This window comes from Dermochelys coriacea, chromosome 7 (assembly GCF_009764565.3).
Source record: "Dermochelys coriacea isolate rDerCor1 chromosome 7, rDerCor1.pri.v4, whole genome shotgun sequence".
Taxonomy (NCBI): Eukaryota; Metazoa; Chordata; order Testudines; family Dermochelyidae; genus Dermochelys; species Dermochelys coriacea.
In genome coordinates this window covers 30,394,254-30,408,785 of record NC_050074.1, presented here as the reverse complement: position 1 = coordinate 30,408,785, position 14,532 = coordinate 30,394,254, and the positions used below count along the sequence as shown (strand labels likewise).

The 14,532-nt window shown below is 55.5% G+C and overlaps 1 protein-coding gene across 1 annotated transcript; it reads right to left on the bottom strand.

The window, feature by feature from the left end:
* Positions 1-3,510: 3,510 nt before the first annotated feature.
* FOSL1 (FOS like 1, AP-1 transcription factor subunit) lies at positions 3,511-13,833 on the bottom strand. Its single transcript, XM_038410303.2, has 4 exons — positions 13,306-13,833; positions 7,071-7,313; positions 5,626-5,733; positions 3,511-5,182 (listed from the first exon to the last, which is right to left on the bottom strand). Exons 1-4 carry the CDS (start codon positions 13,432-13,434, stop codon positions 4,694-4,696), a joined length of 969 nt encoding a protein of 322 aa, XP_038266231.1. The 5' UTR covers positions 13,435-13,833; the 3' UTR covers positions 3,511-4,693.
* Positions 13,834-14,532: the final 699 nt, after the last annotated feature.

Below are 14,532 nucleotides of genomic sequence, written 5' to 3'. Positions count from 1 at the left end.
GTAAAGGGGAGACTGAGCCCTAGAAGGGTCTGGCTACAATGCAATTAGACACTTGTGGCTGGTCTGTGCCTGCTGACTCCAGCTAAGGGGCTGTTTAATTGCAGCATAGACATTCTCGCTCAGGCTACAGCTCAAGCTCTTGGACCGTCCTATCTCTCAGGGTCCTAGAGCCCAGGGTCCAGCCCGAACATCCACAGTGCAATTAAACAGCCCCTTAGCCCGAGCCCCAGTCAGCTAGCACAGGCCAGCCATGGGTTTTTAATTGCAGGGTAGACATGCCCTCAGCCATAGCTCCTTGAGGCAGAGAAGTGCTCGCTCTCAGCCCAGTAACCCCACCAAAAGCCACCTTCCCTTTCCAGGGCAGGCCCCCCAGAGGAAGAAGTGGTGGAAGATTGCACCAATTTGCTGTTTACCAAGAGATCCTGATTATGTTCCAAGCTCCGACCACCTGCTCCTTTGCTGGGTTTCATTTAACTCCCCCAGCCCCCTGTGAGTTAAAGATCCCCAGAAAGGAAGCTGAAAACATTTGAACACTTTTAGTCATCTTCTAGGAGGGACACTTCCCTTATTCCAGCAGAGGGTGAACATGCGAGTGTGTGTTTGTTTGTAGGGAAAAGTGCCCTGTTAATCACTCCCTGGGAGCAGATGCCAACCCCTGCTCCGAATTGGTCAGCTATGGTTAGTGAGGTACTCCTGGCTTAGAGGGAAAGGAGTGTATTCAAACAGCAGATAGGGCACCTAATTTAACCATCACAGTTGTGTCTGATCTTGAAGATTCAGGGGAGGGAGATGAGAAAAACGGCAACAGCATTATTGCCCCAGGCTGCCTCAAGCAGTGATAAAACAAAGTCCCAGCTGCTTCTCTCTCTCTCTCTCTCTGAAGGGTGAAGTTGTTAGTCCTGCTCCTCAGAGCTGGGGAAGGACAGGCCTGAGAGTCAAACCCCAAAGTCAAAATTCAGATCTTCAGCCAGGGGTCAAGATTCAGGCTCCCCCACAAAACTTAACTGGTCCCTAACACTGAGGTTGACTCATTCAGGCCAAGCCAGACCACCCTCCATGTGAATTACCTCCTCTCCAGCCCAGGAAAGCTATTTTTATCTGACCCTTCACCCATCCTGATTGGCTCCCACCTCTGCTTTCCTCAAAGCCTCACCTGGCCTGTCAGGATCAAAGCAGGACAATTAGCCCCTGTCTTTTCCTGCTCATTGTTGGTAAGGCAACTCAGCTGCTTCGGGGGGCTGCACAACAGGAGCTGGCTCAGACACCTGCTGCAGTGCAAGCAGGCAGACAGCGGAGGAGGTGATTGTCCAGCCACACTCACTCAGACCACACACAACAGGTGTTCGATAAACTATAGCAACGCCTTTAAAAAGGAGGCCAAAACCTCCCCTCCTGCATCCGGCCCAGCTGGTATTTAGGCACTTAACTCCTACTGGGAGATAAACACTGTTGCAGAGCTAGGCTCCCACCTTAAATTGCCATGCAGGACAAACAAAGCTCTTCTGTCTTGTGGCAACCTCAGCAGGAGGTTCAATGACCTGCTGTGTTGATTTGAGCCCAGGGGTGGCTTTAGCCATGACCCACAGGTGCAATGGCACTCCTGGAAATCTGGCTAGGTCACAGCATCATACAGGTTTGGACCAGCTGCCCCAAACTCACCACACCCCATTGAATAGGGAGACTACATCCACCCCGCTGAGATATTGCATCTACCTAATTTAGAATTAGTTGAGGGGAACTAGAGCAGTCGAGACTGGGAACTGCTTGTTGGGTTTGATATTTCCTTGCTGAGTCTTTTTCATTCACAACAAGCGTCTCAGACTGCGCTTTCCTTCAGATGCACACCTGGGCCTGTAACCCAAGGGCCAAAGATCTAAGAGCCACTTGGCTTCACTTCTAACTTGCTACCTATCATAGAATCATAGAATCATAGAATATCAGGGTTGGAAGGGACCCCAGAAGGTCATCTAGTCCAACCCCCTGCTCAAAGCAGGACCAAGTCCCAGTTAAATCATCCCAGCCAGGGCTTTGTCAAGCCTGACCTTAAAAACCTCTAAGGAAGGAGATTCTACCACCTCCCTAGGTAACGCATTCCAGTGTTTCACCACCCTCTTAGTGAAAAAGTTTTTCCTAATATCCAATCTAAACCTCCCCCATTGCAACTTGAGACCATTAGTCCTCGTTCTGTCATCTGCTACCATTGAGAACAGTCTAGAGCCATCCTCTTTGAAACCCCCTTTCAGGTAGTTGAAAGCAGCTATCAAATCCCCCCTCATTCTTCTCTTCTGCAGACTAAACAATCCCAGCTCCCTCAGCCTCTCCTCATAAGTCATGTGCTCTAGACCCCTAATCATTTTCGTTGCCCTTCGTTGTACTCTTTCCAATTTATCCACATCCTTCCTGTAGTGTGGGGCCCAAAACTGGACACAGTACTCCAGATGAGGCCTCACCAGTGTCGAATAGAGGGGAACGATCACGTCCCTCGATCTGCTCGCTATGCCCCTACTTATACATCCCAAAATGCCATTGGCCTTCTTGGCAACAAGGGCACACTGCTGACTCATATCCAGCTTCTCGTCCACTGTCACCCCTAGGTCCTTTTCCGCAGAACTGCTGCCGAGCCATTCGGTCCCTAGTCTGTAGCGGTGCATTGGATTCTTCCATCCTAAGTGCAGGACCCTGCACTTATCCTTATTGAACCTCATTAGATTTCTTTTGGCCCAATCCTCCAATTTGTCTAGGTCCTTCTGTATCCTATCCCTCCCCTCCAGCGTATCTACCACTCCTCCCAGTTTAGTATCATCCGCAAATTTGCTGAGAGTGCAATCCACACCATCCTCCAGATCATTTATCATTTATCACCCTCTTCCCTCTGTGTGGATGCACATGTCCCAGGATCAAGGTGCTTTTTCCCCAGCTCCGGGAGGTGTCGGAGTCCAGTGGGGTGGGGGGCACAGGACATGGGTGCCACTGATGCAAAAGGGGATTGGTTCATGGCATGGCCAGGCCCAGCCCCTGTGATTCTGCTGGGAAGTGGGCCAGGGCCAGGCACCTCAGTGAGCTATATTTGAAAGGCGTGTCCCCTGCAGACTGGGTATCCATGCACTACAGCTCCAGCTAGTGAAGATACTCCTCTGGTGCCAGGGGCATGGGGTTGTGGCTACGCTAGGCAGCGTGTGTGTGCGTGCACACACTTCCTCAACAACACAACCAACCCTCTACCCTCACACACCCATATACTTCCTCCAACACCCCACATACTCCCCACTGCATACACACTATTCCCAATAACCCACATGCCCCACCTCATACACCCCCCAGCAAAACCCCTGCCACTCACACATCCTCAAATATCCCCCCACTCTCTATATCCCCCTAACAGTCCACCTCCCCCTTCCCACAACTCCTATATTTGCCCAATGCTCCCCACACCACACCTCCCGCAACACCCTCAAGTCATATACCAACCAACACCTATACCCCACCCCCAAAACACACACGTGAGCTGTCTCTACTTGTAGCTTTTAATTGTCTCCCGAGACACAAGACACCATTGGTAGAAAAATACTCTTTGAGTGACAATAAATAGCATAGAAATGGTAGCTCCAACAATGAACGCTGTGCAGTCCAGAGCACGCCCTGCGGTTCTGGATCAGCTTCTGGAACTTGGGAGCCAAAAAAATCAGTCCTGAGTCTTGGCTAGCCAGTGCTGTAGAATCCTGCACACCTGGGTTTATTCTGGATCAGGGAGTGGGTTCTACAATGATTGGAAGGGCAGTTTGCAATGTTCAGGTGAGTTCAAGAATGAGGGAATTCTGGAACAGTCAGATGGAGGTCTAGAAACAGCAAGAGAGGTCTGGAACAGCTGTGAGTATTCTCCAATGAGCAATGGCAGCGTAGAACAGGTAGACCGGTTCTAGAACGAACAAGTTGTGCTAGAATGGTCAGTCAGAGTCTAGAATGAGTGCCTGTTGAACTCGGATATTTGATTAGGATCTAGTATGAGATCATGAATGGCTGGGGATATTCCAGAGCAATCCAGAAGGAGGTCAGGAAAGCTCTAGTAGGTTCCAGAAAAAAACCAGCAAGCACAATGGGAATTTTGGGAAAGTTGTCACATCCCAAAAGGAATGGGAGGGTAGGGCTGCTCTAGAATACACAGGAAGGGGTTGTGGGAGGGTTTGGGATGGTTCTGAAGCACAAGGACATTCTTTGGCAATGATGGTAAAAGGATGGACAGATTCCTGGCTCGTGAGTGAAAGATTCCAGGGAGCCCTGGAATAATCAAGAAACACCGATGGCAGGGAAGGTTCTAGAATGTCGGTGAAAGTTCTAGAGCTGAGGGGGAAATTCCAGATGGGTGTGAAATAATTGGGAGCCTGGAATGGAGAGGGAGAGAGAGAGAGAGAGAGAGAGAGTGTGTGTGTGTGTGTGGCTTCTAGAATTATCTAGAATGACAGTGAAGGTTTGAAAGTGGAAGGAGATTCCAGATGTGTCTGGAACAAACAGGAAGTTGGGATAATGGGGAAAAGTGCTAGAATGATCACAAAGGTACCACAGCTGAGGTGGATGGTTCCAGAAGGGCCTGGGATGACAGGGATCAGTTCTAGAGTTGTCTGGAACCACTTGGAAGGTTCCTGGTCATGAGGCTAGTTCTTGAGCAGGAAGAACAGGGCTGGGGGAGCCATGCCTGTCAGAGCGCCAGCAGGGTGGGGGAGTTGAGGGAGTCAGATGATTGGTCACCACTGCTGCTCCCACGCCGGTGGGCAGAGCTGCAGGGCTCAGGCGGGAAGGTATGGCCAGCAGGGGGCTCCCCTTCCCCTGGGGCAGGGTAGTTGAAGATCAGGCTGGGAGTGAAGGGAGTTAGCGAGGGTGTGACCATCAGGGTGGGGGTGTGCAGGGCCTCAGGCTCCAGGACCCCGCTGGGGGGAAGGCTGATCCGTGGGGGCACCGGCGGTGGGTGCCGACGTGGGACTGCTGTGGGAGGCTCCAGGGACTCCTGCTTGACAGGGGGTGGGGCGGGCGGCCCTCCCCGCTCGTCCTCCTCTCCTGAGGACTCATCCTGCACTTTGCACACTGGCCGGTGGGCCTCCAAGATCAGTTCAAACCTCTCCTTCTGCTTTTGCAGCTCTGCAATCTCCTTCTGCAGGCTCGACTTCTCCTCTTCCAACTGGTCCGTCTCCTGGGGGAGAGACAGATCAGGGGAAGGCAGGACACTTGGGTTCTATCCTTGGCATGTGGAGGGAAGTGGGGTCTAGTGATTAGACTGGGGGTGGGAGGGGCTGGAAGCCAGGACTCATAAGTAAAATCCCCAGATCTGGGAAGGCAGTGGGGTCTGGTGGGTTAGCACAGGAGGGGATGAGATGCCTGGTTCTGTCCCCAGCTCTAGGAGTGGGAAGGGCACATCTTGCCCTACAGCCATCACAGTTCAGGTGGCTTTGATTCCATCTCTTGCAAAGCCAGGCAGGGTCAGAACTTGCATGGGCAACCTCCAATGAGAACTGAAAGGGGGAGTCAGTAGGGGGACTTTCCCCTCACAGCCAGGGTTGACCCCAATGCCCCTGCATGGTGCTGGGGGCGCTGTGCTACAGGGAGTGTTGTGGGGACTCAATAGGGGGTGTTCACCATTTGCAGACAGTCCGTTAGCTCTTTCCTCCGGTTCCGGCACTTTGCTGCAGCCAGTTTGTTCCTCTCCCGTCTTACCCTGCGCCGCTCCTCTTCCTCGGCGGTCATCTGAAGTGGGGGCAAGAGAGGGGCAGGGGTTTTCAAATGAGTGATTTGATCACCCAATCAGTGATGCCATATCTATCCCCTTCTATGCCGGTCCATGGACAACTTCCAAGGACCATGTCCTTGTCTGGCTTTCACCCCCAAGCAATAATACCCACAGGGATCCCTCACAGTGCATTAAAGATGCAGCCACCTCTGGGGTGGGGCATGGGGGGCTTCTTATACAGGGATCCCTAACTCAGTGCTGAGATGAGACTGGGGTACTTTTCTAGTTAGGGTGGGGGAATTAGCTTTGGGGGAGGTATATAGGGATGATTGGGGGAGGGGAAGCGTAGTTTTGGGGACATGGCAAGCATCCCCAAGGGTTAAAATCTGGCTCAGGGAGAGCCAGCCCTCTCTGGCCCCAGTGGCTTCAGATGCTGCCTGGATTCCACAGGCTGTGGAGGGAACAGTCCCGGTATGCTGCTGGCCCCAGTGCCCCTTCCCTTCTGAGTCACCCTGTGGCTCCATGATTCAGCATACTGTCATTTCCTCTCCTGCCTGCCCCCAGGGTGTGAACCCAAATGTCCCAGCCAAATCCTAGCTTGTGTGATTCCCTTCTAAGACCAGAATGGGGTCTAGTGGTTACAGCAATGGATCTTGGAGCCAGAGTTCCTGGATTCTAGTTCTGAGAGGGGAGTGGGGCCTAGTGGTCAGACTGGGGAGGCTGGCAGCCAGGTCTGTGAGAGGGGAGTAGGGTCTAGTTGTCAGACCATGGGGTCTGGCAGCCAGGCCTCTGAAAGTGAAGTGGGGTCTAGTGATCAGAGCAGCAGGGCTGGCAGCTAGGGCTGTGGGAGGGGAGTGGGGTCTAGTGGTCAGAGCAGGGGGGCTGGCAGCCGGGGCTTCTGAGGGTTATCCCCAGCTCTCGGTGTGGGGATAGTTCTCTGAACCCACCTTGCTAAGCATTTGGAGAGCTCCGGAGGGACAGCGCCCTGTTTCCTGTCTGTGGTTCTGATGTTAGCCACTAGGTGGCCCTGCTGCCCTGTGGCGTTTGTGGCAGGGGGCTCAGCCCTAGGGCAGAATGAGTGCCAGCCACCCTTACTTGGTTCTCCTGGTAGAAGGGGACTCGCCTCCCCCCGCCCCCCAGCCCGGGTGAAGCCCCGCTTCACTCTCCCGCCTCCTCCAGCCACTGCAAATCAGGGAGCAGCTTCCCACTATCCTGGGGATTTGGAGTGGGACACCACTCCAGGATTCCTGTCTCCCATCCCTCCCCCGCTCTAACCCTCTACACCCCACTGCTCTCCTGGGCTAGGCATTCGCCCCTCTCCCCCCATCCCTGCTCCAATAACTGCCCTACTCACATGCTCATTGTGCCTCCGACGTATCCCAAGGGTGGGCCCAATGGTGCGGATGACGCCTGGGCGGGCCCCAGCAGGGTAGGGGGCATAGGGGCGGGAGTATGGGGCAGCTGTGAAGGAGGAGGGCGAGGAGCAGGTGCTGAGCATCGTGGGCCGAACCATCCACTGCAGGTCCTGGCTGGAGGTGATGGTGTTGAGGCTGGGAACGAAGCTGGCAGCCCCTGCACTCGCGCCTGGGGTGAACTTCTGGGGAGACAAGAGGAGGTGGCAGTTAGAGGAGGCCAGAGGCTGGGGGAGGGCAACTGTGTGCATTGTCATCAAAGAGGGTTCCCCATTGCTATGGGCTGTACAGGGGGCAAGACTGACACATGGACCTGGGGGAGCAGTTCTGGCTGCAGCTAGTGGAGGGCAGCACTGCCAGCATCACAAGGGCACCTGGTGCTTCCAAATAAAGATCCCCATTGCCAAGGGCATCCAGATATTGGTGAAGAATTCCAGCCTGCAGAGGGGGCCCTGGCTTGGCTTAGGGGCCAGCAATGAATTGCTCCAGGAGCAAATCCTGGGTCACCGGCTGCATTCAATCTCCTTGTGACCTCAGACACCCTTATGGAGGCAGCATATCTAGGAAGCAGGGAGGGAGGGGCTGGGAATCAGGACCCCTGGGTTCTCCTCCAAGCTCTGACAGGGGAATGGGGTATAGTGGGTTAGAGCAAGGAGGCTGGAGTCAAGTCACTTGAATTCTCCCACTGACCCTGGGAAGGGAGAGACATCTAGTGGATACAGGGTGGCTTTGGGAGGGCCTGGGAGCCAGGACTCCTGGGTTAAATTCCCAATTCTAACCACTGACAACCTGGGAGCTCAGGTGAGTCATTGCATCTCTCCCTGGGGAAAACTCTCTAGCAGTAAAATGGAATAACACAGAGAGGCGGGAAATGTAACAGGCTGATGTTCATAAAGTTAGGGAAAGGAAAGAATTCCTTGCACCATGGGACTGGTGGGTGAAACTCTGCCCTGGGCAATGTGGGAGGTCAGGCAGATGATTAGAGAGGTTTCCTGGCCTTAAAGTGACTGGCTTTGTGAAGTGCTTTGAGGTGAGGGAAGGGGCTGATATTTTAAACAACAAACAAGGGAATTCCAGGTTTACATTGGGGTAAAAATAAAAAACAATTTTGTTAAATGGAAATTGCTAGCGTCTGGCTGAGCCTGGAGACGACTTCAGAGGTCTGACAGCAAGTCAAATAATACACTGGGGCTCAAGACTCCAGGCTCCTGCCATGGACTCTTAATGCCTCCGTTTCCCCTTCACAGATTATATGACCAGAAAGGACCATTGTGATTATCTAGTCTGAGCTCCTGCATAGCCCAGCCCCTAGGACGGCCCTGAACTAATTCCTGGTTGAATTAGAGCAGACCCGTTATAAAACCATCCCGTCTTGATTTCACAGCTGCCAGTTTGTCTGTTTAGACTGTGAGATCTTTGGGGGGCAGACACTGTCTCTTACTGTGTGTCCATGAAGCACCTGGGACAATGCGATCCCCCTTCCCTCTCAGCCCACAGTCTCTAGGTGCTGCCCTAACACACATGAGAACCAGGAAAGAGATACAGGTATTCATAGTACAATACACTTTAAATAATTGTAAAGTGCCTCTTTGTCATTCAACATTCATCCCCAGGTGCCCAATGAGGCCTCGGAAGGTTCCATATTTAGCACCCCTCCACCATCCCCCCAACCCCCATTATTGGATCTGACAGTTCATTTCACCCTTCACTCTCTGTGACAATGTGAGGATTTTCTGTAACATTATTATGAAGTCTCTGTGTTCCTCAGTTTCTGTACTTTGCATTGCTCCCCAGTGGAGGAAAAGGGTTACATCTGCTCTTGGGGGCAGTGAGGATGGGAGCTGTGGGTACTGCCTTGCTGCCTGGCCCACAGGGAATGGGTCTTTAAGGAACTGATCGAAACCGACCCAGACTAAGACAGGGTCCAGAGAGACAATGGACATGCCAATAATTGTGCAGCAGAGGGAAGCTTCCGCAGGTGAGGCTGTGAACTCAGCTTGGCCCTGCCTGGAGACAAAGAACTGGGAGGTCACCAGCAGGAGCTAGAGTCAGCTTCTGGACCAGGCTGGCTGCTTGCACCTGGGACTGATGGACGGGTCAGGGAAAAACAGTCCATCCAGCCAAGCCAGGGCAACCCACCAGCCCAGCTGTAGGCGATTCCATTTCAGACTCTGTCTTAACCTGTAGTTCTCTGTGCTAACCTAAGGACTTCCAGTGCTGAGTTGCAGGTGACTCAAGGCCCCGCCTGTTTGCAAAGTGCTGTCTGGTGTCACTGCACATGCGTCTTGAGGTGCATTAGTCCCTGAAGAGTGGACAAGCTTCTGATTAGGTGTCTGTCTCAGATGGACTGGCTGGGCAGCACACCCGGTGTGGCGCAAGAGGCTGGAGCCCAGAGGCTCAGGTTCAGAGGCTGCAAGGCTGTGTGGCCTGCCCTGAAGGAAAAGTGGGCCCCATTGCTGAAGGATTTCCTCCAAGAAACCGTTTACAGCTGGGACCCAGCCCTGAGCCTGTGGATCCGTGAACCCTCCCACCCCAGTGCTGGTGTGTTGGGGTTGGAAATGTTGGAGGCGGTTTCTATCTCCCAACAGTCAAATAACCCACCCTGCTGGCCTTGGGATTTTAAACCCAAAATCAATGCAGAGGCTTCTACTGGGGTTAAACCTTTGGGGGTCATGGGGTAATCCAAGTCCTGATAGCCCCATTTTACAGATGGGGAACTGAGGCACAACCAACAGAGAGAGAGAGATCTGCCCTGGTTCACAGAGCAAGTCATTGGCAGAGAACCCAGGAGTCCTGACTCCCAGTCCCCTCTTCGTCCCTGCACCCCTCTGCAGTAGACTTGCCTCACCTCCCAGAGCTGGGAGTAGAACCCAGGAGCCCTGACTATCTATTAGGCCCTATGTCACCCTGGCAATGCCCTCAGACAAAGTCCTCAGACAAAGCCCCTTCCATCCCATACCCAGCCTGTCTGAATCAATACAAAGCTGATCTGAAGGCCTTTACAGATCATGCTGTCTCTGAGTATGGTGGCCAGTCACTGGCTGGGGCCTCCTACCCTCCCACCCCAACAGCACAGGCCCTCATAGGCTTTGGGAGAATCCCCACTGGTGATTGGCAGTATAGGGTGTAGGATACACAGATACGTGGTCAGGATTCCATTCAGCAGGGGACAGAACAGTTCAGGCACAGCAGCTGGTTTGGTGCAATAGGCAGAGGGGCAGATACTTTGCTACTGCCATGCCATGCCCACTGTTTGCCTCCTGCCCATATTTAGGGGTGCCCATGGGGGTTACTTATTACATGAATGAGAAGCTAATGGGGCAGAGCAGAACAGGAAGGTTTAGAGTCACTTCCCATCCCCATCACCTTTTTAGGAACTGGCGAATGTCAGGGGCAGAGCCCAGGGCAGAGAAATTCACCTCCTTGAAGCCAAGACCAAGAGACTGGCAGGCTCAGGGGTTGGAGAATGGGATCCAGGCCCCTTTCCCTTGAATGGGCGCCAGCTCCAATCCACCCCCCATGCTGCAAGACTAACTGGCTCAGAGGTATGGAGATGGGATATGGGATCTTCCCCTCTAGAAGACACCAGCTCAGATCTGGCCCCAGAGCCACAGCATGACAGCTGCTTCTGTCCCATGCCCATTGCGTGACCCCCATGTAAAAGGAGTTTGCTGGGTCTCAACATAGTGCATGGGCCCCGTCCCCACCTTGGCACTAGCCAGTCCTCTCAAGGGCTCAGTGGGGGCACAGAGACCAAGCACCTGCCAGAGTGGGTGGAGACAGAGGGCTTCATGCTGCCACTCTGGGCACACACTAGTGATTCCAGCTCCCAGGGCCACTGAGTCAGCATGATCCTCTGGCATGCTCCTGCATGTGAACAGCAGGGTGTGTGCAGAAATCCTGCCCCCAGATAACCCTCCCTGTGTCCTCCCCACCCCTTGACCCAGTTTGCCTGGCCTAGTGGGTCCCTCCCCAGCCCTGGCATCACGCCCCAGCTCACTGTGCTGCTTACTGGTGCTGCCCAGCCCTGGGGCAGGAGACTGGCCACGACTTCTGTGTCAGACAGAGAACACCTCGGGGAGATACTGCCCCAGGGCCTCCCCCAAAACACAAAGGGGGCTGGGCATGGGAGCAGAGCTTCCCAGCACTGAATCATGGCTGCCACCCTACCCAGGGCTAGTGGTTAGAGAAGCTGGGGCTGGGAGCCAGGACCCCTGGGTTCTCTCTGGGCTCTGGGAGGGGAGCGGAGTCTATTGGGTTAGAGCAGTGGGGGCTGGGAGCCAGGACTCCTGGGTTCTATTTGCAGCTCTGGGAGGAGAGGGGGGCCTGGTGGGGTGGGGAAAGGGAGGGAAGCTGGGCGTCAGGAGGCCTGGGGTCTTTCTATCCCCTGTGTGGCAGCTGTTGACAGGGGGCCGGCAGGCGCGGCAGCTGGTTTTGGGGTGGGGCTGGCAGCCGTCGCAGCGGCGCCCTTATGCAAGAGGAAATTGCTGAGGAATCTCGGCTCCCTGCATGCCAGGCCGGGGTGAGCTGAGGGGCCGCCGGGGTGAGCGCAGCCAGTGACTCACCCGGCGTGAGACAGCACCGCGGAGCTCCAGCCGGGAGCCAGCGGATGGGGGAGCAGGAGGGAATTCCCCCATTCGCGCCCCATTTTCAGGTCTGTCCTGTTGCCACCGTCTGCCGGAGCCCGGAGCCCCAGCCCCACAACACGCATCCAGCCGCTGGGGGGGGGGGGATGCCTCACAATTTCCCAGCTATGAAGGGCGGAACGGCTGGAAGTGTGTCCAGCCCTGGGCTCTGTCTCCCCCCCCCGCCCACTGGGCTGCTTGGGTCCCCACTGCTGGTTGCCGACAGCCCAGAGAGGGAGGCGAGTCTTAAACCCTGCCCGGGGACAGCTGACAAAACACACTGGCCCTGAGCCCCCCCTCTCGGTTTTCAGCCCTGTGGCTTACCTTCTGGACCCGTCCTGCGGCGCACGGAGGTGCCAGGAGGTGAAGTGGGTTCCCAAGTGAAAGGGGAGCAGAGCTGGCACAGAACCCAGGAGTTCTGGCTCCCCCCTCCCTTCCCTGAGCTAAAGTACTGAGTGTCCGTCAGACCCACAAACCCGCTGAGGATAGACACCCTGGTGCACGTGCTTCCGCAGCCCCCTCCTGGATGGGATAAACTGTGTGTCATAAACCCTGTAGGATGACACCTGGCGAAGAGTCCCCCTCCACTGGTACAGGTGGCTCTGGCGTGTCTCCCTGCAGCTGCCACTCTGTGGCTGGGCGGGAGGCAGGGACAGGGACACCCCAGGCCCGCATAGCGCCAGATCAATACAAGGGTCTGTGACCCGGGCGCTCAGGCAGCAGCGAACGAGGGGAGCCCCCCCCCCCCACATCGCTCTGCTGTAGAGGCCCGGGTGGGGGAACCCCCTACATTCCTCAGCCATCGGCACGCGAGTGCCTGCGTGCGTCAAGGGGGGGGGGTCAAACCAGCGGCCGCCACGCGGTGGGGTGAATCAACCCAGAGTATTAGTCATCGCCCCCCTCCCCCGAAACGAAAGAGAGCGAGAAAGGAGAGGGCAAGAAAACAGACAGGGGAAAGGCTGGCTGGAGCAGGGCGGGAGGGTATCGGGCAGGGATGGCTGACAGCGGCTGGGTGTGTGGAGGAGCAAGGGCTGGAGAGAAAGAAAGGGGGGTGTGTGGAGACAGGGGTGTGTGTACAGACAGCTGGGGATGGCTAGAGAATAGATTAGACAGGGGGGTGGGGATGGGGACAGGCTGACACACAGTGGGGGACAGGGGCGCTGGGACAATTTGTACAGTGGGGGAGCTGAGAGCCCTTGAACCAAACTGTAAAGCCTAGATATGGTGGAAACCACTTCAAGCCAGGGGGTGCGGCAGCACCCCTAGTTCCAGCACCTATGGCCAGAGAGGTGCGTATAGGGACAGACAGAGGAGGAGATGTGCACCGGGGCGGACGGACAGACAGACGGAGGTTTGCATGGGGGGGGCAGACAGCGGGGGAGGTGGGCACCGGGGCGGACGGACAGACAGACGGAGGTTTGCATGGGGGGGGGCAGACAGCGGGGGAGGTGGGCACCGGGGCGGACGGACAGACAGACAGACAGACAGAAGGGGAGCGTGCGTGGGGACAGACCAACCGAGCTCTCGGCCCTTTGCCCCGCTCGCCCTTTACCTGTTGCGCTGGCCCCGGAGTCCCTGAGGCGGCGGCCGGTCCCATGCTGCGCAGGGCAGGGTGCTGAGGGCGAGGGTTGTACGAGGATCGCGGGCCGTCCGCTCTGCCCGCTCCGTAGTCCCTGAACATGTCCGTCTCTCCGCTGGGGCTGTGCTACGCCTAGGTCAGTCCGGCGAGCGCCTCTCAACTGCCTCCCGCCCGGTTACTTTTTTATGAATGGGAACTCCGGGGCCGCCTCCTTTTAAGCTGGGGGAGGGGAGGGGCGAGTCCCACCCCGCGCCTTTTTCAAGTCATCAGGGAAGCAGGGAATCCCCTCTCCAACAACCCACCGCGGCTCCGCTGGGCCCTATTCAATTAAGATGCCCCCTTCTGCCCGGAATCAGAGTTTGGTCAGCCCCTAAAAGGCCAGGAAAGTCAATATCCCCCCCTTCTAATCTATTTGGTACAGTCCAGGGATTGACTCAGTGCTCGGTGACGTAGATATCCAAATATAGTGTGATTTCCTCCTGCTTGCCGTGCAATAGTAAAGGATTCCCTTCTGTGTTTGTTTCCAAGCTCTGTTTGTTCAAGATGCGTTTCAGAGAAACCGGCTCAAGATAAAAACACGCTCCCCCCCTCCCAGCACTACAATAACAACGCCACACAAACACCCACACCTGTACACCGCACACATCCTGAACCTCACAATACCTGTACACCCCCCCGTACCACAACACCACACATACCAGTACAACCCCCCCACCCCCAGCCACCCGCGTATTACAGCACACACCCTATACACCACCATAGCACACATCTCTGTACAACACACAGCTGTGCAACAACACATCCATCGCTGCACAACCACACACACACTGCACAACTACATGCGTCGCTCTGCACACAAAACTACACACACCGGCATTCTTACACAGGCTGCACAACAACGTACACCCCTAAACACAGACAGACAGACACTCACATCAGGCCAGGTAGTTTGTTTCCACACGTCAAATGTGCAAAGACACCCTCCCCCTCCCCCCCCACTCTCCCCTCCTCCGCGCGCTCATGCAGTAAATGAATTCGGGGCGAGGTAGGATCCCACGGGCAATGGGGGGCCCAGGCCGGGACACTCCAGGAGCCAGGCGGCCTAGTAAAGGAATATGCAGAGAGAGAGAGACAGACAGACAGGTGAGCAACAGGGGCCTCCGGTTGGTCCAGAGATAGGAAAGTGTCTGGAGGGGTGGC

Bases quoted from the DNA above. Each gene is read 5' to 3' on its own strand.
- FOSL1 (XM_038410303.2), bottom strand. From the start codon at position 13,434: ATGTTCAGGGACTACGGAGCGGGCAGAGCGGACGGCCCGCGATCCTCG. The intron at 7,314-13,305 runs GTAAAGGGCGAG...TTGTCTCCCCAG, and splicing joins CTCCGGGGCCAGCGCAACAG to AAGTTCACCCCAGGCGCGAG. The intron at 5,734-7,070 runs GTGAGTAGGGCA...CCCCCACTTCAG, and splicing joins GTCGGAGGCACAATGAGCAT to ATGACCGCCGAGGAAGAGGA.